A 24,635-nucleotide genomic window follows, 5' to 3' on the forward strand; every position below is an offset into this window, starting at 1 on the left:
TGCCATGTGGGTTGCTCAAACTCATGCTGCAGTGGCTGTGGATAGATTCACATTGATATGCTTAACGCCTTGCACCACCAGGGAGGCCCCTGGTTGAACTATTTAAACTACTCTTGAGAATTTCTTTGGCCCTGTTCTTAAAATTTTCTAATAAGCTTAAAAATATTCCTCCCGAATGTATTAAAAAATGTTAGTATGATATCAAGGTTAAACACAGCACTATGAAGTTTCTGCAGCCTCTGCAGCATGAGTTTGATCCCCAGCTGGCCAGGGAGCTATGCACATGGTGCAACAGAACTCTCCTGACTCCCCTGATTCTCCCCTTAGCAGTGTATTTCAATCATTCTGCCTGTTTTATTCCCCACTCTGTCTCTGGTGGCCTGTACACCAGTTATGGTATGCATAAATAAATAAATCTTAGGAAAAAATGTTATTATACTATTTTACATATTTTAGTTTATGATAAAAGTGAATGTAATTGTTTATATATAATAATTGCTACTTGATTAATAATTTTGATTAACTATTTGATTAATAATATTCTCCTTTCATATATTTTTATTTTTAAAAAATATATTATTTGTTATTATACAGCACTATATATGATTTAAGTTTATACTGACTCAGATGTATGTGATTTATTATTTTGTGTACAGTGAATTATTTATGAAAATGTTTTGTATTTGAATATCACCATGTAATATATACAAGATCATGCTGTTTATTATTCTAGGGGAAAATATCCATCCCCAAGAAGGATAGTAAACAAGTTCAGTTTTTAACGTTGGCCAAGTTTCTTACATATATATCTCTAGTTCGTTGATCATACAAAAAGAAGGTAGTTATCTCATAAGTGTTTGTGATGTAATACATTCCATACTCTAGAATTTTAATCTCAACCTTGGTAACTACTCTGAAAGAAACCTATTTTGCATTGGCATCTACTTGAGCCAACATGAGAGCTCTACTTTTCTTCTACCAATTTTGGGCACTGATCCTTTACTGCTGTGGTGGTATGCTATTGATATGTGGAATTCCTTCTCCTTTGTTTGTCTTCATGTTAAGGGAGGTGTTTTGTTCCTCCTTAATCTTTTAATTTTTTTCTTTTTTTATTCCTTCATCCTCATCTCACTTTCTATTTCTATTCATGTTTTTCTTCAATTAACCATACATTTCTGACAAGTTTCCTTTATCCATTCTTCTCCATACTTTCCTATCTTAAAATAATGAATTATGCAAAAATAACTCAATACTTCAAGATTTTCATGTTATGTTTACTTCTTTTCTTTCTTCTCTGATTCTTTTAGCACCTAATTCACAAAAGCAGTGGTTAAACTCATTGAAACCAATGATTGACCCACTGTTTGTGCCCAATGACTTCCCATGGCTAGTGTCCATGTCTGAAACCTGTCAGGGTATTATTCTGAGTCGGTGGTGGATCCTTTCTACAGCCAACTGTCTAACTAAACTGTAAGTAAAGTTAAAGCTGTGAGAAATTGATCAGTTATGTATGGTTATTGTATTTGTTCACCACGATTGATTATTTGAATTGAAATTTGATGTGCCAGTGACACAGTCTTCTTTGGAAATATTACTTATTGATGTTATTGATAATAATATGAAAAATTAAATTTGAAGTTCAAAAATGTAGTATTCAATATATAATATAGGAACTTTCAATTTGTGTGTGTGTGTGTGTGTGTGTGTGTGAATTAGGGTGTAGTCCAAAGGAAGTGGTGGTGAGAGGGTTCACTAAAGAAACAATGTAGTGCAAAAGGGGCAGAGTTACTGAAATACACTGGAAATGGGAGCAAAGAGCAAAACAGGAGATGTCTGTTGCACCATATCTGGGGTATTTCCCTGGTCAGGATCAAAGTCAGGCCATAGATGTGATAGTATTCAGACTTAATCTTAGGCTGGAGGGAGGCCCTAGAGAGCATCAATTTAAAATGATAAAATGATATAAATTTACTAATTTGTTTCACAAGTAAGTCAAACTTCTGTGTTTCCCTCTATGACTTGTCACACAAATAGGAATTATAAATAAAAATAGGGAATGATATGTACTGAAAAAATAATAATAAAATTATATAAATTAGAAATCTTAAATTGTTAAGTAAATAAAGGTATTACCTTGGCAAATATCTCAACTTAAGTAGAAGTTTAATAAAATGATTTTCTCATGCTAATTTTATTATGTTATCCATTTTTATTCCCTTAGAAAACATTTGCAATCTGACACCACAGGAGTTGTTAACCAGGAAAATATTTTACTTGGCTATAAGATATGTCTACACCCCAATTTTGACCCGCAAGTTGGAACAAATCCATTCCAAGGAGACATAGGGTTGGTCCTTCTGAAATACCCTGTCAGGAGTGAAGAAATACCACTTTCTCACACTTATAATATCTTCCGGAAGAGGTGTTATAATTGCCAATACAGACACTGCAGAGTATATCAATATCAGAGTAAGCCATGAAATCATGTTCTACTATATCATAAATTTAGTTCAAATATTGTTGTAAAAATTATTTGGATTTTTTTTAAATCCCATAATTAAATTGATGCTAGTCTAAAGGAATAAAAACCGAGTCTCAAGGTAAAAGTGACAGCATGTTAAAATTATCATGCATTTATTATTCCACTGAAGGGGAATTAAGGAATATCTAAAATAGTAATTTGTACATATGTGTACACCCCAAGAATTCCATATAATTAAATAATTGAATGCTATAGTTTACTGATCTTAGGGTGTTAGGCTATCACATGATTATAAGACTAATAATCCATATCTTACAATATTTTCCATCTCTATTTGTTTAGATCATGATAAATTTGCAACCAATATCAGGAAGTTGTCAGTTAAGCTACTGGACCTCTCATTCTGCCACCGTCAACATATCCACCTGACTAAAAGTAACATCTTATGCATTTGGATTCAGCCACAGGAAGATTGTTGGGTATTTATTATATAAGGGTCTAGTTATTTGGGGAGATGGAAAAATTATGTAAAATACTATAAAGAGAATATAAAGTTTCAAATATATAAGATATGTAAGTTTTAGAGATCTTCTTAACAAAATAGTTTATACAATTAACAACTTTATAGTGTACACTTAAATTTTTAAGATGGCAGCAATCAAGTTTTGTTCTTATGAAAATAAAATGTAAAAAAGAAGCATATAGACAGTTATTGAACTCACAAAGCAGCTATATTTTCGATGAGAAATAATTGTACCTATACATGTACACACATTGTTAGAATAGAAATAAAATTCAATTAAACAGGTAAATAGACAAGAAAAAGAATAAACTAAACAAATACAAACTTATTAAAAAGTAAAGTCAGGGCCTCCCTGGTGGTGCAGGTGGTTCAGCGCAGCACTGTAAAGCTGTCCTCAGCCTCTGCAGTGCAGGTTCGGTCCCCACCAGCCACCGAGATACCCACATGGTATGACAGACCTTTGCTGCGTTACCCACTGCTCCCCTCAGCAGTGTGTTTTTGTCTGTCTGCCTGTTCTGTTTCCCGCTCTCTCTGGTGAATCCTCTCACTTTCCTCTACATCTCGCTTGTACCCCGGTTCTTGTATAAAAATAAATAAATCATTAAAATAAAGTAAAGTCAACTTTACAAAGTAAAATAGTTATTTATTTATCCCAGTAACATGAAATTATCTATTATGAGGCTAAAAAATTAATGCATATTTGGCCCTGAAACACATATCTAAAATATTTTTTTAAAGAATATCATGGTTCATTTCCTAAAGACTTCTCATGTTGTAATTTTAGGGAGTAATGCATAGTTTACAAGACATATAAAATTCAGTAAGGTAAAAGTAAGTAGAAATAGGGCCTCCCTGGTGGTTCAAGGTGTTAAGATGCAGCCCATGATGCTATTGGTGGCCACTGCAGCACGAGTTCCATCTCCAGCCAGGGAGCTACCCACAGGCAGAAGCAAAACTCTCCTGTTTCACCCGCTGCTCCCCTCAGCAGTGTATTTCAGTCAATTTGCCGATTCTGTTGCCCACTCAGTATCTGGTGAATCCTTTCACCACCCCACACCTCTGGCTTTACCCCAGTTCTTGTATGCATAAATAAATCAATCTTTATTTTTAATTAATTTATTTATTTTACACAAGAACTGGCTAGATGTACAGGAGGGTGAGAGACAGAGCGGGGGACTGAACAGTAAGACTGAGGAAATGTGCTGCTGAGGGGAGCCGCAGGCATATCAAGAGAGGTCTGCTGCGCCATGTCAGACACTTGTGGGCTGGCTGGGATCTATCCAGCGCTGCAGATGCTACAGGCAGCTTCACAGCATGACACTCAACTGCCTGCGCAACCAGTGAAGGCCCAATTTAAAAAAAAAATGTTTAAAAAAAAGTAACTAGAAATAAATTTAAGCAAAAAAGTTAAGAAATGCAAATGTAAAAATATAATTTTGGTATGGAAGACGTAATTGATGAAGAGGGAATATGATGAGATTACATTAACAACATATTATTAGAACTTTGCAAAATTGGAATAGTAAAAGAAAAAGCAGTTTTGGAACAAATATTTAAGAAATTTGAAATTAAAGGAGACAGAGCAACAACACAAACCACAGACCTTAATTTGATAGGTTACAAAGAGAAAATAGGGCTGGTTCTAGCTTTTAGAAGTTCTAGTATGAAGTCAGTAATCAGGAATCTTGTGAACTGATAGGCACAAAATTGAGTGTACAACATACTGTAGTAATTTCTTGTGATTCAATATTGCCAATATTATAGAAATTTGTAAAGTGAGTCATAGATCTACAATGAAAAAATGGGGAAACACACACACACATACATATATATATATATATATATATATATATATATATATATATATATTAAGAGAGAGCGATAAAGAGAGCCTAGATAAAGGAGATGCTTAATAGAATTTTTGAAGAAAATATTTTTCACTATAGAGATAAAGCAAATGAACAGATAATATTTGAATGTTGAATGTTCTTTGGAAAATGTTAAAAGACATACAGAAGACATGAAAACAGAATGAGCTGGGACCATGTTATAAAATTATGATATATAGACTTCATTATTTAAGCAATATGAGTCACAAAAAAAGTTAAGGCAAAATGTGTCATTTTTGAAGAAAAACATTTTCTATTCTGGAAAATTGTATAGAAGATGATATTAAAATTAATGAGATTGATTTATTAATCTATTCAACAGTCTTTCAAAGGAACTTTACATTAACTTCATAATATTTCTGGCAAGTTATACAAGAAAATGAGGACTCATTGAATCAATTAAATATTGAGTTTTCTGTGCTAAGTTTTAGTAATATGAAAAGTTACAGTGGGATCTCCCTGGTGGCACAAGGGGTTCAGCACCACACTATGAAGTAATCCACATTCTCTGCAGCACAAGTTTCATCCCCAGCTGGTCAGGGAGAAACCCACATGGCGTGGCAGATCTCTCCTGCCTCACCCACTGCTCCCCTTAGCAGTGCATTTCAGTCAGTCTGCCTGTTCTATTCCCTACTCTATCTCTGGTGGATCCTCTCACCCCCTGCATTTCTGAACTGTACCCCAGTTCTTGTATGAAGGAATAAATAAATCTTAAAAAAAAAGCTTATAGGGCCTCCCTGGCAATGCAGGGGTTAAGTCTCAGCACTATAAAACTATCACCAGCCACTGCAACCAAGGAGCTAACCCACATGGCACAGCATACCTTTCCTGCCTTGCCTGCTGTTCCCCTCAGTAGTGTATTCCAGTCAATCTGTCTGTTCTGCTTCCCACTCTGTCTTTGGCGAATCCTCCTAAACCCCCCCCACACCTCTGGCCTGTACCCCAGTACTTGTATACATAAATGCATCTTCAAAAAATGACCTTTTTTTCTGAGTTAGAAACAAGCAAGTTTGAATAAAAGAAAAAGTGTTAAGAGTAAACTTAGACACTACTAAAGCCTATACAAGAAAGGAAGGAGGGAGAAAAGAAGAAATAATGATGGAATGAAAACAAGAGTATGAAAACAATAAAACAGGAAATAATGATTGTTGAAACATAGATTACTAAATAATCAGTATATATGACTGAACCAATTGTACTTTGTCTGTCTGGAAATACTCAGCTAGGGAGATAGGTAGTATCCAAGTAAAGACGTTGAATTATGTATTGTATATTTTGGAGTATGGAGTTTCTCCAAAATTTCCTCTATCATTTGATTTCCTCTTATAAGCAACCAAAATTATAATTATGTGTGCTTAAGTCGCAATCTGGAGTTTCTTGAAGTGTGTACCATAAAACATTGCTATTCACCATGTCATATGAAACTTAAATATGTAAGGTTATATATTTAATCTATTCATAAATGGTATTTGGTACATAAATTTGTTATTTATAAACATATACACATCAATTTGTTTATAATTCACATATGTATTATATATAATATGCAATTTGCATGTTGCATATACTTTAGCATATGCATATTATATATATTTCATATACATATCAATTATCTTTGTTTCCTCATTCAGGTACAACAGGGTAGTCCTGTTCTTTGTTTCTTTGGCACCCACTGGGAAATAGTAGGCCTTGTCAATGAATCTTCAGTGGCCTGTAATGACCCTGTTGTTGTCATCAAGACAGCACCATATCGATCTTGGATGAGATGGCTTATGAAGGCTTCCCAGAAGCCATCGGATCCTATTTTATCCCTATCATGCAGTTATTTTCCTGGGGTAAAAAGTGGAACACAAGACAGGCTTAGCCTGAACAGAATTCCTGCCATTTTAACATCTCATGGATTATCCATACAACCATGGAAAGGAAGATTAGGGACGTTCCCACTGGTTAGACAGCACCGAAATCCTCCACCGGTATTTTTTGGTTCAAATAATAGAAAGACTTTTCCTGGCAGCACACAGTTATATCTTCAAAATAGTCAGATCTCCACATCTAACAAATTCCCATGGACCTCCATTGTTGCTAGACTCTGGGATACTTTGGATATAACTGAACCCTGGAGTAGTTCAGGAACTGGCAGTTTTGAACCTTTGGTTCTTTCTGGCCCCCAAAAAATTTCATCAGCTGATATATCTATACCATGGGGCTTTCCTCAAAAAGATGTGATAAAATATCAACATCAAACTGTGACTGAATCGGTTAAACCTCTAGTTGGTATAATTGGGTTTCATACCTTACCATTACTTAATGCTGGTGGATCTTGGGTACTGTTTTCAACTGACATAGATGCATCCCAACTTCATTCTGAGATTAAAACTGCCCAGTCACAAATTACTAGATTTAGTAATCTCCCATTCCACAGTCAACTGCCAGCAAAACCCTGGCTAGAAATTACCCCTAATGTTGGATCCTGGATACATTTTATGCCTGATAAAACAGTAATTCATATGCAGTCTAGTGAAGAGAGTGTTATAACCCAAACATATGATGCAACTGAGAGAGTTAACTCTATTTTTAAACCAGTAACCTACAGTCTGCATTCAGGGGTACCTTTAATAGCTAATAAAATTGAGTTTTGGACTCATTCCACATTAAACACAGAAGGATTGCAATACCCTACAGCAGCCCATACCTTGGAAACCTGGTTTCAGCCAATCTTAAATACAATTGGAGCTCAAGGATCTATAAAGAGGACAAACAAATACTGGATTCTTCCTGAATCTATGTCGACTCAATTTTCGACTTCCTCAGCACTTTACGTGCCATTTACTTGGGTTCCACCTGCCTACAATAGTATTAGTTCTTGGGCCCAATATAAGGTCAGCATGATCAGATCTTCAAATCAAATGGAAAGCATCACTCCATTGAGTAAACATAAGCCTTTTATATTCAAACCCCAGATGCAGACTGAATATGCACCCTGGCTCTTAATTAATACAATTAAGCCTTTCATTCATTCTAAAATTGATACAGTTGGACCCTGGATTCAATCTGAAACTGAAATAGTTAGGCCATTAGCTCAGTCTGATACTGGCAGCAAACAACTATGGACAAACCCTGGAGCTTCAATATTTAGACACTGGACACAATCTAAACTTAATTTGGTCATGCCATTCACAAAACCTGATGTTGATACAGTCAGACTTTGGTTACAGAGGCAAACTGATACAATTAGAACCTGGAGTCAACCTGAATCTCAAAAAATAAATTCTTGGTCTAGGTCAGAAGCAGAGAGAGTAAAATTTTGGCATGATAGCCAGATGGACACATTTAAACCTTGGGTGGAAACAGAACTTCAAAGAGCCAACACCTGGTCTCAATTTGAAGGAGATGTACCTAGAGCTTGGACTAAGTCTGAGGCTAATAATGTCAAACTTTGGTTCCAGAAACAAATGGAAACAGTCACACTTTTGACAGAGCTAATAACCCAAACTGCCTACCACTGGATACAGTCTGAAACAGAAATAGTCAGGCCCTGGAGCCAATCTGCATCTGATAAGGTAAGAATGTGGACACAACATGAAGCTTACACAATCAGGCCAACTTGGGACGAATATGATGGTGATAATGATAGATTATGGACACCACTTGAAGCTGTCACAATAAGACACTCAATTCAGTCAGATGATAGTATAATTATCCCATCGGTACAAAATGAGGCTGGTACATTAATATCATATACTCAGACTGAATCTCCAGAGGTAAATTCCTGGACACAAACAGAAACAGAGACAGCCACATTGTTGACCCAGGGTGAAAAACAGCAGTAAAGCTTTGGTTAGAAATAGTAACTGAGACTATTACAACATGGGCAGAGTCTCAATTTTCAGAACTTAATTCCTCGAAACTTTCTGTATCTAATATAGTTACTCTATGGACTCAGACTGAATCCCCTGTTCTAAATCTCTGGCCGCAACCTGTAGCTGATACATTTGTACCAGGGGTCAAGGATATACCTTCAGAAATGAACCCCTGGTCAAAAACTATACCTAATACAATCACAACATGGACCCAGCCTGAATCTATAGCAATAAATACCTGGAGTCAGTCTGAAAGTGATACAGTTATACCGTGGCCCCAGCCTGAGTCTGTAGCAATAAATCCTTGGACACAGTCAATAGCTGATACAGTAACACAGTGGATTCAAGAGGAATCTGCAGAAATAATTCCATGGACGAAAATTGTTTCTGACCAAATTTTACCATGGACACAGACTGAAACACCAGTAAATCACTGGCTACAGTCTGAAATGGATAAACTGTATCAGACCAGCCTCAGCCTGGGTCCATCCCCAACAGAACCTCTCTGGATTGAAACTTTATCTGGTACAGATACACAATGGTCCCAAGCAGATTCTCTAGTTGTCATTTCACAGACACAAATTCTAACTGATACAGTCACACTGTATATGCAGGCTGAGACTCCATCATTCCATTCCAGGACAATGTCTGAAACTGATACAGTCACAACATGGACCTCAGCAGAATCTTTAGCTGTAAGTTCTTTGAAAGAATGTGAAACCGAGAGTGTTTCTACCTGGGTCAAGAAAGGATATCCAAATGTAAATTTCTGGACACAACCTGAAAATGACACGGTCACATCATGGGCCCAGGTAGAAACTCCAGGAATAAATTCCTTCACACATTCAGTAGTTGACATGGTCCCACCATGGACCCAGTCTGAATCTTCAGTAGTAAATCTGTGGACACAATATGTAGTTGATGTGGATACACTCTGGATGCAAACTGGTTCCCCAGCAGTAAATCCCTGGACAAAGTCTGTATCTGATGGTGGTGTACAGTGGACACAGAATGAACGTGAAGCAGTAAGTCAGTGGACACAGACTGCATCTGATAAGGTAATATCTTTTGCTCAGGCTGAATTTCCTATAGTAGAGTCCTTGACAAATACTGTAACTGACATAGTCACACCGTGGACTGAAGTTGAATCTTCAGCAGTAAATCCTGGGACAGAGGTTACAGCTGATGCAGTGACACCTTCGAACCAGCCAATATATCCTTCAGTAACTCCTTGGGCAACACGTGAAACTGACATTCTCTGGACCCATGCAAATTCTGATATAATAAATCTCTTCACAGAGACTGTATTTCATACACTTATATTGTGGACTCAAGGAGTTATATTAAATCCCTGGGCACAGCTTGAAACTGATATAGTCACACCATGGACCCAACCTGAATCTCCACCAATAAGTTCCTGGGCCTGGTCAAAAACTAATCCAGTCACATCATGGTCTGAGAATAAATATGCAGTATTAAATCCATGGACACAGATTGAAGCTAACACATTTGCACCATGGTCTCAGCCTGAATTTGGAGCAGTAAATTCCTGGATACATCTTGAAAATGACATAGTGACAACATTTATTCAGGGTGAATCACAAGTATTAAATCATTCACCAATGGTTGTAGCTGATGCAATGAGAGCATGGACCCAGGTTGACTCTACTACAGTGAATCCTGGGATGCAGGCTGATAATGACAAAGTCACACTGTGGACCAAGAGTGAAAGTCTAGCTACATATCACTTACCTATATCTGTAACAGATACAGTTACAGTGTGGAACATGGCAGCAATTATATCAGTAAAGTCTTGGCCACATTCTGTTACCGAAACTGGCACACAGTGGACCCAAAATGAATCTCCCTTAGTATATCCCTTGACACAATCTATAATGAATTCAGTCACACTGATTACCCATACAATTAATCTAGCAATAATTCCTGGAATGAACCTTAGTGCTACTGCAGTCAAACCATGGACCCAGGTGGAATCTGCAAAAGAGAATGGATGGACTGTTTCTGAAACAGGCATACCATGGACCATGGAGAGTTCCCCAATAATAAAGCACATGATGGAGACTCTATCTAATACAAACATAACAAGAATCAAATCTGAATTTTCAGAAATAAAAATTTGGACATCACCAGGGGCAAGAACAGACCCACTATGGACTCAAGCTGAATCTCCAACAGTAAATCCCTGGACACAGTCTCAAGTTCATATAGTTACAAAATGGACACACATTGACCCTCCAACAAACATTTTGACTCAGGCTAAATTTGCTGCAATTAATATGTGGACACAGTCTGAATTACCAACAATAATTACTTTCACAGAGTCCAGATTACCAGCCATATATCCATCAATACAGATCGAGGGTACAGTTACATCATCAATGAGGGCTGAATTTCTAGCAATAAATCCTTGGACAGAGATTACAGCTACCACAGTTACACTGTGGATTCAAGCTGAATATCCAATAGTAAATCCATGGACAGTCTCTGAAAATGATACAGCTAAACGGGGAATAGTGGCAGAATCTCCATCAAGTTTCTTGACAAAATCTGAACAACATAGGAAACCACTTTGGACACAGACTGAATCTCCGATAAATCCAATGATGCAGGATATAGCTAATATATTCACAATGTGGACCAAGACTGAATCTCTAGCATTAAATCCCTGGACAAAGAATATAGAAGATACATTCACAGTGCAAACTCTGAATAAATCCCCAACAGAAAATTACTGGACAGATACATTAGCTTCTACACTATGGACTCATTATGAATCTCCGACATTAAACCCATGGACACAGGCTGTAACATCTACATTCACACAATGGAATCAGGTTGAATCGCCAACAGTAAATTCCCAGGAAGAGACTTTAGTTTCCACATTTGCACCATGGATTCAATTTGAATCACCAAGAGTTAATTCCCAACCAGGAAATATAGTTTCCACAATGGCATGGTTGAATCAGGATGAATCTCCAATAACAATTCCTTGTACAGAGGCTGTCATTTCCAGAGTCACATTATGGATCCAAGAATCTGCAGTAGGAAATTCCTGCCCACAGACTATAGCCTCTATAACAACATTGCACACAGAAATCCCCTGGTCAGATATTATAGATGCCACAGTTACAACATGGAATAAAACAGAGTCTTTAGCAGATAAAGTAGCATCCATAGTCACAATATGGTCTCAAGATGAATCTCCAGCAGTAAATCCCAGAACATACAATTTAGTTTCCACAGATGCACCATGGAACAAGGTAAAATATGTAACAATAAATTACTGGACATTGGACCCATCTTCCACAGTCATACCATGGATTCAGACTGAATTTCCTGCACTAAAGATATGGACACAGACTTTATTTTCTACTATATTGTCATGGACTCAGGATGAATTTCCAGCTAATTCTTTGACAGACACAGTAGTATCCATAGTTATACCATGGAATCATGCTGTATCTCCAAAAATAAAGACATGGACAGAGACCCTAGCTTCTACACTCTCTCCTTGGATTCACACTATGTCTCCTAGAGTAGACACTTGGGCTGAGACTGTTTCAACAGTGACATCATGGACTCAGTCTCTATCTTCAGCATATCCCTTGACAGTGATAGTATCCTCTACAGTCACATGTTGGACTCATTCTGAATTTCCAGGAGTAAATTCATGCACAGATAATGTAATTGATGGAATCATATTTTGGACATTACTAAAAACTGAATCTAAGAAAGAATGGACACTGCCTGAAGCTAGTATATTTACTATTTCATTGCATCCTCCAGTTGATTCTACTGAACCTTTGATTCAAATTGAAAAACCATCTCTTCTAGGGATATATCCTGAAATTAGTAATATACAGACATTGCCTGTATCTGAAATGTTTATATCCTGGATAGTACCTTTTACTCAAGCAGCCATACTCTTGCCCAAACCTGAAGTTGATGTTAGCAGATATTGGTTTAAAACTCAAACAGAAAGAATGAAACACTGGACTCAATCAGAGTATCAAACAGTGAGTACCTTAACCCAGTTTGTTGCTGAAAGAGTTGATTCAATTACCCAATATGAAACGGATCCACTTACATCATGGATTCAAACTAAAACTGGTATATCCCATCCCTGGAGCCAATTTGAAAGAAATACAATGAGAACTTCATTTTTTTCTGACTCTGATGCAGTAAGACCATTGATCCAAACTGATCCTGGTATACTTACCCCATGGATTCATTATAGCAATAGTATAGTCACATCCTGGACCAGGGTTGATTCTAATGCTGTCAGCCTCCAGACACAAACTGAAGTTAATACAGTAACACAATTGACTCAGGCTGACATGAGTGCAGTGAAACACTTGACTATGACTGTCATTAATAATGCCATTCCTTGGTTCCAGAATCAACCTGATACAATTAGACCAAGAACTCAACTTGAATCTCAAATAATTACTAATTTGGTCCGACTAGAATACCAATTTGATCATTCATGGGTCCAACCTGACGCCAAGGCGATCAGACCCTTGGCCTATTTTGAAATTCATGAAACAAAACCATGGCCCCAATCTGAATCTCAAGTAGTCAGTAACTTGACTGAAGTAGATACAGCCACATTTTGGGCCCCAATTCAAAATGATGCAATTGGTCCCTGGTCCCAAACTGAAACTCAAATGACATGTTCTGTGATTCCAAATGAAGTTGGTAAAATAAGCCCTCATATTCAGCCTGAAACTAGTTTAATAACGTCCTGGACAGATATTCAAAGTAGTAAAGTTCAACCATGTATTCCACTTGAAACTGCTATAACCAGACCATGGGCCCAATATGAAACTGTAGAAATCAACCCCTCAATTCAACTTGAAGCTGATGCAGCATTAAGACCTTGGCTCCAGACTCAAATGAATTCAGTCTTTTCTGAATTTGATACACTTATATCATGTTTACAGACTCAAGGTGCTACAACTAGGCCCTGGATTCAACAGTCAGTCAGTCCCTGGACTCAGACTGAAGTTGGTATAATTCTGTCATGTACTCAGCAAAGAGCTTTAACAGATCAAGCATGGATCCATCCTGAATCCCAAGAAATCAAATCCTGGATCAAGTTGGAAGCTGATACAGTCAAATCTTGGTTGCACAGTCAAATGAATAAAGTGGGACCATGGGTCTATTCAAAATCTCAGGTAGTTAGTGCTCCAGTTCAGCCCGAAGAGGGCGTAATTCACCCATGGATCCATTCTGAATTTCAAGCAGATCAACCCTGGACCCACTCTGAAACTGACTTCATTGCATCTGCTGCTCTTCCTAAATCTGACAGTGTCAGTGTAAGGATCAAACCTGAGATACAAATAAGGAATAACACCCACTATGAAGGTGGTATAATTACTTTATTTGGGTCTTGGTCTAAATCTGTGCCTTTTTTACCAAAAGAAACTGTTTCATTGCCAGATGAGTATTTTACGACTATGTCAACTGAGATAGCTGCAACAGAAAGCCAACCTAAACTCCAATATTTTCACTCCAGTGAATTCACTAACAGTTTCCTCCTTACCCTTCCAAGTCTTTGGCTTCCTGAAAGAGTTGATTACTTGAACCATGGCAGTAAATTACAAATCACCAAAACAGAAGGAAGTTCTTATATGGCAACTACTTCACCTAGTCTTCTCTCCCCATCCCTTTCCTTTCTTACTCCATTTTCTCTCCAGTCCTCATATACATTTTCCCCATCTTGTTCAATATTTTCTTGCACATTCTCTTCATCTGGTATTTCCCAATCTTGTTCCATTCATTCTTCCATGGCTTTCTTCTCTCCTACTCTCCTTCCCTTAGCCTCTTCTGTTAGTTTTGTCCAAGAACTAAATTCCTCAAAATTTTCTGAAGAAACTATTCTTTCTCATACTGTTTCATCCTTGTTTGCTGCCCCTGCCACACTTTTAACAAAACAACCTTCTCTGATTCATGGATCTCAATATGAAACCAACTCTAATCACCATGAACAAGATCCTCTCAAGTATTCAGAATTCAATGTTTCCTTGGCTGAGTGTCATCTGGGTGTGGTCTGGAAAGAGAGTTTCCAGGCTTTCTGGCTCTTCAAGACAGCTATTATTTCTCATGAAACCACAGGTAAGTTCATTCTTGTCATCTATGTCAATCACTACCCTTGGGACCAAAGTCTTCCCCAGTGGTGCAGCAGGTTGAGCACAGCGCTGTGAAGCTGTCCACAGCAGCCTCTCTAGTGTCTGTTTGATTCCCAGCCGGCTGGGGAAATTCCCACATGGCGCAGCAGCCCTCTCCTGTCTTGCCTGCTGCTCCCATCAGAAGTGTATTTTCCTTCTGCCTGCTCTGCTCCCTGCTCTGTCTCTGGTGAATTCTCTAACCCTCCCAGGCCTCTGGCTTATACCCCAGCGCTTATATAATAAATGTTTAAAAATAATTCTGAAGTCTTAAGACTTCAGAAACACATTTGGGAAAATGTCATGCAGTGTACAAAATAATTTAAAAAATAATGAATGAAGAAATCAGAAGATAAGTATTCAAACCTTAACTTTCTAAAATTCAGAATACTATCTGGATCAGGTAATTAATCTGAAGGAAAGTACACATATTGAGCAAACATTTTATTTTTAACAAGCATTTGAGCTAGACTTTATAAACACAGTTCCTTTCAGAGGAGAGTACTATAGAAACACTTCTATTGATTAGAAGTGGTTTATTAATATTGATTAATGAAATAGAGAACTCAGTTATTCTGAGTGTATAAATAATCTCCCATATTATATTAACTTTGTAGAGTTATAAACACATATTTACAAGTATTATTCCAAAGTTGAAGTTTCATAGGTATTTTCCTAAAACATAACAACATGTTCGGGCAAAGGGAAATGTTTATATTAACTACTCCCCCCCACCATGTAAATTCCTTCTGCAGAGTGTGGTTTACGCCCTGGCCTTATACCCCACTGTCCAAACTGCTGGGAGGCAGAAGTGGGTGAATTCCCTTGGATGGTTTCTATTCAGCTGTCTTTCTCCCACTTCTGTGCTGGCTCTATATTGAATGAACAGTGGATCCTAACCACAGCTAGATGTGCCAATTTCATGTAAGTCTGAATAATTTCAGAGTAGAGATAGTATAAAATTGTGGAAACCTTGAGATTGTTAATTATTATCTTTTTTAGAAGAAAGTAGTTATTCTTCCTTAGCTTTGTTAATTAAATTTGATACATCTTATTTTGAATAATCACATAAGATTACATAAGTAAGTAATCACGTAAGATAAGTAATCACTTATTTTCTTAGATCAAGACAAAACATTCTCCTGTATCTCATTACATTCTATATGTCTGCAAAGTAGTGCTTTAAATATGAATTTAGGATCCACATCAACAGATTTATAAATTACAAAAAGATAGCCTGTTTTTCTTTAATTTTATATCCAAAATTGGAAATATCCCAGTTTAAATAATATCTAAATCACAGTATTTTAAACATCTTGTATCTAACAATTTATTCATGTCTAGAAGAAAACCAATCAAAATGCTAGACAGTTGGGTTTTTATTTTAACAGTGAGATAAAGTCATTATTATAAATATGGCAAAGAAGACTTAGTGTGGAGGAAGGATTAGCTGTCTAAAATCTCACATCTTTTAAATGAAATATTTCAATTTCTAAATTTCACAATTTATATACTAAGTGTCATAGTTTAAACATTGGAATCTAATGATTTGTTTTAAGTTTGAATTTTTAGTAAGGGTATGAATTTATAGTATTTACTTTCTTATTCCTGAAGATATCCACACGTATTGATTTTATAAGATATCTTGTGTTGGCAACAAATGGAAAAGAGGATAAAAGTAATACTTTAAACACTTAGTTGAAGTTCACCTTGTTCATGCAATTTTTGTGTACTTCTTTTCACATGAAATATATAATAATAACATGTGTGATGAACTTTTCCTTCAGAAAAAACTCAGAAGCCCTGGCCCTGGTCCAAGTGGGGCTTATTGATCTTCAAGATTCTGCTCAAGCTCAAACTGTAGGCATTCACCGTGCTATGCCTTACTTAGGACCCAAGGGACCCCTGGGACCTGGTTTACTCTTTTTGAAGCAGCCATTACATTTTCAACCCTTGGTACTTCCTATATGTCTGGTGGAAAGCATGGAACAAGATGAAAACATCCAACTATATGATTGTTGGTTACCCAGTTGGTCCCTCATGAGAGGTAAGTATGTAAAACCACTGAAATGGGATAAGAATGTCACATTTAGGACTACCATTTTATAATGAGTTGTAGAGATTTGTTATCCTTTTCTTCAGTAATTTTTCTCCCTGTAATCAAGGCTAAAGTTAAAAACAATAAAAAAAAAAAAACTCTTGTTTTCTGTTTTCCGCTAGGAAGTCCTGGAATTCTGCAAAAAAGACACCTAAGCATCCTGCAAGTCAGCACTTGTGCCCAATTTTGGCCCAAACTGAATGAATTTACTTTCTGTGTGGAAGCCAAGAAAGCTATGGGGGAAGCTGGTTGTAAGGTGATAAACCAACAGGGTGTGAAAGGCAGGGATAAAAGGAATATCCTTTAATATACAAAGTTACTTCCTCCCTTCCTTTAAAATATCTATGAACATATTGTTTCTTGTTTGTTGCAGGGTGACCTGGGAGCACCTTTAGTGTGCCATCTACAACAAAAGGACACATGGGTGCAAGTGGGAATTTTAAGTCACTTTGATGAACATTGCACAAAGCCCTATGTCTTCAGTCAAGTGAGCCCTTTCCTTTTCTGGCTCCAGGGAGTTACACGGCCCAGTCATGCACCCTGGTCCCAACAAGGGCCCATGACTACCTCTGCTTCCATCTCCCTTTCAGTTTCTGCCTCTACAAATGCTTCGGCTTTTACCTCCACTCCTGCTTCTATTCGGCCACACTTCATCTCTCTGCCACAGCCTCAGAGTAAGGCTCAAGAAAATGGTAGTGAGGTTGGCAGAGCAGGCAGGGTGCCAAGACAAGGAAAGAAAGAGAAGACAATAATGGAAATAGAAAAGGAGGCAATGTGAAAGAAAGGTCTTCCCCTGAGAAATGCATGAGATTTTTGCCAAGTAATAGGAATCATTTACCTCATAACTTACTAAGGCTTTTCATGTTGCTGTGTCTAACTTTCAAAAATTCCTTGTGCAATGTAGATAACATGATTAGTATAATTACCTTAACTGATTACACTGAGATCCAGAGAGTTAGTTTATTGATCTAGTTCTTAGAAGCACAGAGTCTCTAAACTCTTTTTCTTTTGATAACAAACTTCTTTTACTACTTGTGCCATATAAATATAATGATAGAATTTTAAATTTAATATTGTTATTGGTAGTTCTGTATGTTTATGTACAGAGATTAATGTAGATAAAATGTATAATTGTAGCACGATGCTGTGACTAACCTGTCACATTATCATCAATAGCTATTCCACACTACTTTTCTTCCCCTTTCCTTTGTAAATCTATTTCTTTTTTATTTCTATTTTTTTAATATTTATTTATTGATGTATAGAAGAACTGGGCTATAGGCAAGAGGTGTGGGTGGTGAGAGGACCCACCAGAGACAGAGCAGGGAATAGAACAGGCAGACTGACTGAAATATATTGCTGAGAGGAGCAGCGGGGAGTCAGGAGAGGTCTGCTGTGTCATGTGGGTCACCTCCCTGACTGGGGATTGAACTCATGCTCTAGTGGCTGTGGATAGTTTCATAGTGATGTGTCTTAAACCCTTGTGCCACCAGGGAGGTCCCTCTTTCTTTTCTTTTAATATTTATTTCTTTATGCATACAAAAACTGGAGTATGGACCAGGTATGTGGGGGGTGGGAGAATTCACCAGAGACAGAGTGGGGAGCAGAACAGGCAGACTGACTGAAATAAACTGCTGAGGGAAACAGTGGGCAAGACAGGAGAGGTCTGCTGTGCCATGTGGGATTCTCACAGACTGCTGGGATCAAAACTGCACTGCAGAGGCTTTTAAGTTTATTTATTTATACAAGCACTGGGTACAGTCAGAATCACTGGAATATTAGAGAATTCCCCAGAACCAGAGCAGGAAACAGTGCAGGCAGACAAATGATACACTGCTGAGGGGAGCAGCGGGTGGCAGGAGAGATCTGCGTGCCATGTGGGACCCTCTCCAGTGGCTAGGGTTCAAACTGGTGCTGCAGAGCAATGGGCAGCTTCTCAGCCCAGTGCTCAACCACTGCACCACGGGGGAGGCCCCCTATTTATTTTTTAAAGATTTATTTATTCATGCATACAAGAGCTGAGGTTTGGTCCAGAGATGCTTGGGGTGCAAGGATTCACCAGAGACAGAGTAAGGAACAAAACAGTCATATTGACTGAAATACACTGCTGAGAAGAACAGTGGGAGCAAGGAAAGGTCTGCTGTACCAGAACAGGAAGACTGACTGAATACTGGGCCAGGGATGGAACTTGTGTTACTGTGACTGTGGATAGCTTCATTAACTAATATTTTAAATGTATTAAGTTCATCCTCTCCAATTAAGAGAGAAGTACCTTCTTAATGCCAAAATTTTATTTTTCTAGCATTTGTTTTTTCTTTTTTTTTAAAGGTTAACTTTTTTAAAATATCTATTTATTTGTTTGTTTGTTTGTTAGGACAAGCACTGAGTACAGTCAGAAGTGCGGGAGGGCGAGAGAATTCACCAGAGCCAGAGAAGGGAGTAGAACAGGCAGAAGGACTGAAGTACACTGCTGAGGGGAGCAGTGGGTGTGGCAGGAGTCTGCACGCCATGTGGGACCATCGCCAGTGGCCAGGGATCAAACCGGCGCTGTAGAGGCTGCACCCGCTGCGCCACAGAGAAGGCCCTTGCTAGCATTTTCAAATCAAATTATTTTATTTTCCCTTATTGCCACCCATTTTACTAACTTCTAATAGTTCCTAATACTTTGACTAGAGCTGGTATTATCAATTCTAACTTAGAAAGCTTATAACAACTCTCTATTATAATCTTCCATTTGTAGGGGAATAACAGGAGCACAAAAATATAGAAGGTTTTGTGTTTACAAGCCAGTTTTAATAATGCCTGCAGAGCAGAGCTAGGTGGGGTGATTTTTTTTTTTTTAATGGACTACAGATGACAACTCTGGTAAATCTGCATTTTGTGTTTGTTTGTTTTTTTGTTTTTTCTCAGCTTTGGCAGATCGGATATCTCTGCGATATGCCATGCCTTGGCAGGTCATGATTATCAGCTGTGGCAATCAAATTTGCAGTGGTTCTATTGTCAGCCGTTCTTGGGTTCTCACTGCTGCCCACTGTGTCAGACACATGTGAGTTTTGTTCTGTTGCTTCAAGATGCTACACTGCAGCATCTCTAAATTACTAAATTATTTTTTTGGATAAATTCACTCCTTGTTATGTCACAATCATCTTTCATTTCTATAGTATCTTTGTTTCAGTTTAAGTAAGAATGTGCCTGCTTATTTGGCTAACCGGTACTTTTCTCAGTTGAACTGCCTGTGCACACTGGCTTTATTCATAGGCTTCAGTTTCCCTAGAGGTGATACAGATGAACATTGTGCATGGAGACCAAAAATGTTCATTGAAGAGTCTCATAGCTCAGATTTTTAGTGAATCGATTCTAATTGTTCTTTAATACATATATAGGAATCCTGAAGACACTGCTGTAATATTAGGTCTGAGACACCCTGGAACACCTCTGAGAGTTGTTAAGGTATCAACCATTCTACTGCATGAGAGGTTCCGATTAGTAAGTGGAACAGCAAGAAATGATTTAGCATTACTGCTTCTCCAAGAGGTCCAGACTCCTATTCAGATCTTAGCACCTTTGGGCAATTTGAAGAACTTGAATACGTCAGAATGCTGGCTTGCTGGGCCACGGATTCTTAAACAAGGTTAGTGCTTACTTTGTTAGTGGTCTTAGGACAAATAGGATAGTAAGTCCATTTTTTAAAAAGATTTATTTATTTATTTATATAAGCACTGGGTACAGTCAGAAGCACCCGAGGTTAAGAAAATTCACCAGAGCCAGAAGGGGGAACAGAACAGGTAGACTGACAAAATACATTTCTGAGGGGAGCAGCAGGCAACAGGAGAAGTCTGCCATGCCATGTGGGACTCTCCACGGCCGGCCGGGATCAAACCTGAGCTGCCGAGGCTGTGGGTCAGCTTCACAGCCCAGCGCTCAAACACTGTGCCACCAGGGGAGGCCCAGAAGAAAGTTCTTAACATAAAATGTCAGAGAGTGTCTCCCCGGTGGTACAGAATATTGGGTGCAGCAATATGAGCCTGTCCAGAGCCTCTGCGGTGTGGGTTCGATTCCTGGCCTGCCAGAGAGATTCCCACATGGCTCCTCAGATCTCTGCTGTTGCACCTGCTGCTCCACTCAGCAGTGTATTTCAGTCCTTCTGCCTGTTCTGTTCCCCACTCTGTCTCTGGTGAGTCCTCTCACCCCCCTACTCCTCCTCCTCAGCTCTTGTGGCCTGTACCACAGCTCTTGTATAAAAATAAATAATCTTTAAAAAAAGTGTCAGAGGTAAAGTAAAAGTGATCATAGAGGTCATGGTCCTAACAGTTGGTGTTTCGAAAGAAGATATGCACCCAAACTTTCTATTTTCCATTTATTTTTCTAGGAGAGACAGATGAGAATCCAGAAGTGTTACAGATGCAGGTGATGGGAGCTTCAAGTTGTGCTCACCTCTACCCTGACATAGGCAGTTCCATCATCTGTTTTGTTACTCAAGCAAAAAGCTCTAGTACTAATGTGGTGAGCAGAAACATTTTTTCTTTCTAATTTTAACTGATAGAAATTATTTTTTCCATATCCATAAACACAAACCATCAGTGATAAAATTAGAAAGTGAATTCTTGTTCAGCTAACTATATAATTATTTGACTATAAGAAAATTATTACTAACCTCTGGTTTATAAAATAATGCTTATTTTTCTTTTGTCACTGAATAGCTGGTTTGGTGCTCAAAGAATATATACATTGTATGCAATTCTCATTCTTCTAACTATACTATCCTTGGTTCTCCAAGGTCACCATATGTGATGCATTCATTATTTTTCATTTATAAATGTTTTAAGACTTTTTGATTTTATTTGGAATATCATTTGTGAGAAGGACTTATTGATAATAGCATTGTTATTTATATAGATCTATCTGATACCTACCTCTGTTCTGAATTTTCTATCACTATCCATTTGTAAGCAAAATCACAAAATAATAATTTTAGACAGTGACTTGACTTTACATTTTAAATTTGATTTTACAGGAACCAGTGATTCCAGGCAGTGCTGTTATGTGCAGACCAACATCTGGCAATGGCAGCTGGAGACAGATAGGCCTCACCAGTCTAAAGGCCCTAGCTACAATAGTGAGCCCACATTTCTCCTGGATATTATCCACTTCTGCAAAAGCCGGTCATCCCCTAAACCAGGCTGTCATACCTTGGCTAGAAAAGCCCAAGTCATCCGGTTGTCTTACACAGTCAACAAGTTTGCTATTGTTATCAATAATAGTTATAGCAGTCTTTTGTGACCTAGTGGTTATAGCAAAATAATCAGTTCACACTGGGGGATAAAATAAGATTTAAGACTTTATAACATTCCTAGGTAATGCATAGATGTTCCACCATAAGAAGGTTATGTTTACTCCTTCAAAAACACATGTCTTCAATTAATTAAATGTTGAAAGATTAAAATATGCACATTTTTACATAAAGATGACTTGAGCTTTTGTTTGACATAAGTGAAATCCATTGTAAGTAGAGGAAAATAATCGTGTAGAAATTCAACATTCTAAATATACAAAATTTACAATTTTGCAATCATCCTAGTGGCTACTACACAATATTCTAAACAATCTAAGAATCTGAAATTTCTCCTCTGACACTAAAGAACTTTGCTGATTGAATATGTAAAAATACAAAAAAAAAGAAACAATATCACTGAAAAACACAAAAAAAATTAACATAGATATAAAAATATCTGCTCACCGAGATACCTGTAGTACCAACATGATATTTTTACTGAAGTACAGCATTAACACACAGGTGGGAGGTATCAGTCTTTCAAGATTTTTTCATGTGGGATAGAGGATTTAGGTGTTCAGTCAGAAAGACCCATATAACAATAATGTGGATAATGCCAAGATATTACCACTTACTTTGTAGCAATTATGTACACATATCCTGGATTGTATTAGCCCATCTTCCTCTCACTTTCTTATTGTATAAGTGTGTCCCTTAATTTAAGTACAACTGTGAACATATCTACCCTATGACTTTCCTGACTCTGTCCAAAGGATCATATTGGCAAGTACTAAACCCAGCAAAACCCATGCACAGACACCTCCCACTGCTAACAACAGGAACACTGCCATCACAGATACATTCATCACGTGCCCTGATGGCCCAGATCTTTGTGTCCAGAACCCCTTAGAAGGTGAAAAAAAAACATGAAGCCTCCCCTGGCTGGGTCCCCAGTGCATTCTCAAGTTCCATAGAAGGGATCTGCTATCCCTGCCTCAGCGTGAGGGTGGAACTACATGGGATGGCAAGCTCATTGCAGCACCTTGAACCTCTCTCACTTCGCACCCTTGCAAAAGCACAGTCAGCAGTCCATGGGGTCGCCTGCTTCCATGCCAAGCACAGAGGAGGAGGCACCAACCTCTGCTGGGAAAACAGCGGGGTGCAGACACCTGCCTTTCCAGAGCTCACACAGAGCAGACCAGTCAAGGCCACCAAGGAAGGGAAGCCTGACAGCCAGAGGGAGTGAGGCCCAGCCCCTCTGCAGAGGTGGGGACAGAGAACCAGAGGTGAGGCTGAGGGAGAGACTGACCCTCCCAGGCACCGATGCAGAGAGAGAACCCAGCAAAGCCCTCCTGGACTTGTGGGCCCTGCATCAGTGGCCGTCTACCCAAAGTTAGTTTGGGCACCCAGGCTACTATTCAGCCACATTCCTGACCCGTCCCCCAAGGACAGGTTCCTCAGAGCCTCACCCTCACTCAGAAAGGAGCAGGGCATCCCACAGGTGATTTTAAGAGACTCACTGGCCTTCTTTACTTAGTCTGCCTAACAGCCGCTCAGGGCTTCCCAATCTTGGCACTAGCTCTTGCCTTTCTAAGTTGGCTTTTCCTCTGCCTAGCTGCTGGGCAGTACAAAGGCTGCTTTTGGCCTGCAAGGCCCACTGGCCACCCCTAGATTCCCATCTCCTGGGGTATACAAACAATACCATCCTCCCCCAGGATCCCCAAATAGAACATTACCCTGCCAAAGTTCCTCCACCTTGTGGCGGAATTGTAAGTCCAAATCCATCAGTCTTTCATTGCATCAGCACTGGGTGAGCTCTGAATTGTGGTCCTTTCATCTCCAGCAGTTCTGCTGCTACCGGATTTTGGGCTGGTCCTTGCGGGCCATCTCTCCTCCTCTTGAGATCTTGTCCCGCAGCTCCCAGACCGTGACCACCTCCTGTGCTCCTGCAGCAACTTCAGCTCTTTCAGCAGCTCCTGTACCTTGGTCATCACCTGTGCTGGCATAGCATATCCAGCGTTGTCACAAGCAGACAGAGTCTGCTACTCTTCAGTCCGTTCTGACGTCTTGGGAGGGCTTCATACCGGTCTGCATTTCAGAACATCCTGTCTACTACACCAATTGTAGTGGCACAATGACCACAGAGCAGGTCTTCTGCTGTCAGACGGGACTTGGAGCCCTCGGGGGCTCTCTCAGGCTTTTATTGAGCTTTACATGCATTGCAGCAACCAGGTACACTGCAGGCAGGGGTGGCCAATGGGCCTCCAGGCCCCAGGCAAGTCTGCACTCTGGGGTTCTCTGGCTTCTATCTTGCCTTCTCTCT

At 38.7% G+C, this 24,635-nt stretch overlaps 2 protein-coding genes across 3 annotated transcripts; both read left to right on the forward strand.

Annotated features, from left to right (window-relative positions):
- The first annotated feature begins 900 nt into the window (after positions 1 to 900).
- LOC119250763 (serine protease 55-like) lies at positions 901 to 14,595 on the forward strand. 2 transcript variants are annotated; one of them, XM_054697644.1, is made up of 5 exons: positions 901 to 1,013; positions 1,308 to 1,470; positions 2,222 to 2,469; positions 2,825 to 2,961; positions 6,526 to 14,595. In XM_054697644.1, exons 1-5 carry the CDS (start codon positions 956 to 958, stop codon positions 8,722 to 8,724), a joined length of 2,805 nt encoding a protein of 934 aa, XP_054553619.1. In that variant the 5' UTR covers positions 901 to 955; the 3' UTR covers positions 8,725 to 14,595. The 2 variants fall into 2 exon arrangements, with proteins under 2 accessions (XP_054553619.1, XP_037374274.1); XM_037518377.2 differs by lacking the exon at positions 6,526 to 14,595 and having other exon boundaries at positions 2,825 to 3,043.
- Positions 8,919 to 22,484, forward strand: LOC119250672 (uncharacterized). The gene is made up of 9 exons (XM_037518333.2): positions 8,919 to 14,892; positions 15,698 to 15,866; positions 16,730 to 16,989; positions 17,163 to 17,296; positions 17,414 to 17,714; positions 19,951 to 20,086; positions 20,424 to 20,671; positions 21,410 to 21,543; positions 22,055 to 22,484. Exons 1-9 carry the CDS (start codon positions 8,919 to 8,921, stop codon positions 22,340 to 22,342), a joined length of 7,644 nt encoding a protein of 2,547 aa, XP_037374230.1. The 3' UTR covers positions 22,343 to 22,484.
- Positions 22,485 to 24,635: the final 2,151 nt, after the last annotated feature.

Source organism: Talpa occidentalis, unplaced genomic scaffold (genome assembly GCF_014898055.3).
Source record: "Talpa occidentalis isolate TD23 unplaced genomic scaffold, MPIMG_talOcc4v2.1 talOcc4.18, whole genome shotgun sequence".
Taxonomy (NCBI): domain Eukaryota; kingdom Metazoa; phylum Chordata; class Mammalia; order Eulipotyphla; family Talpidae; genus Talpa; species Talpa occidentalis.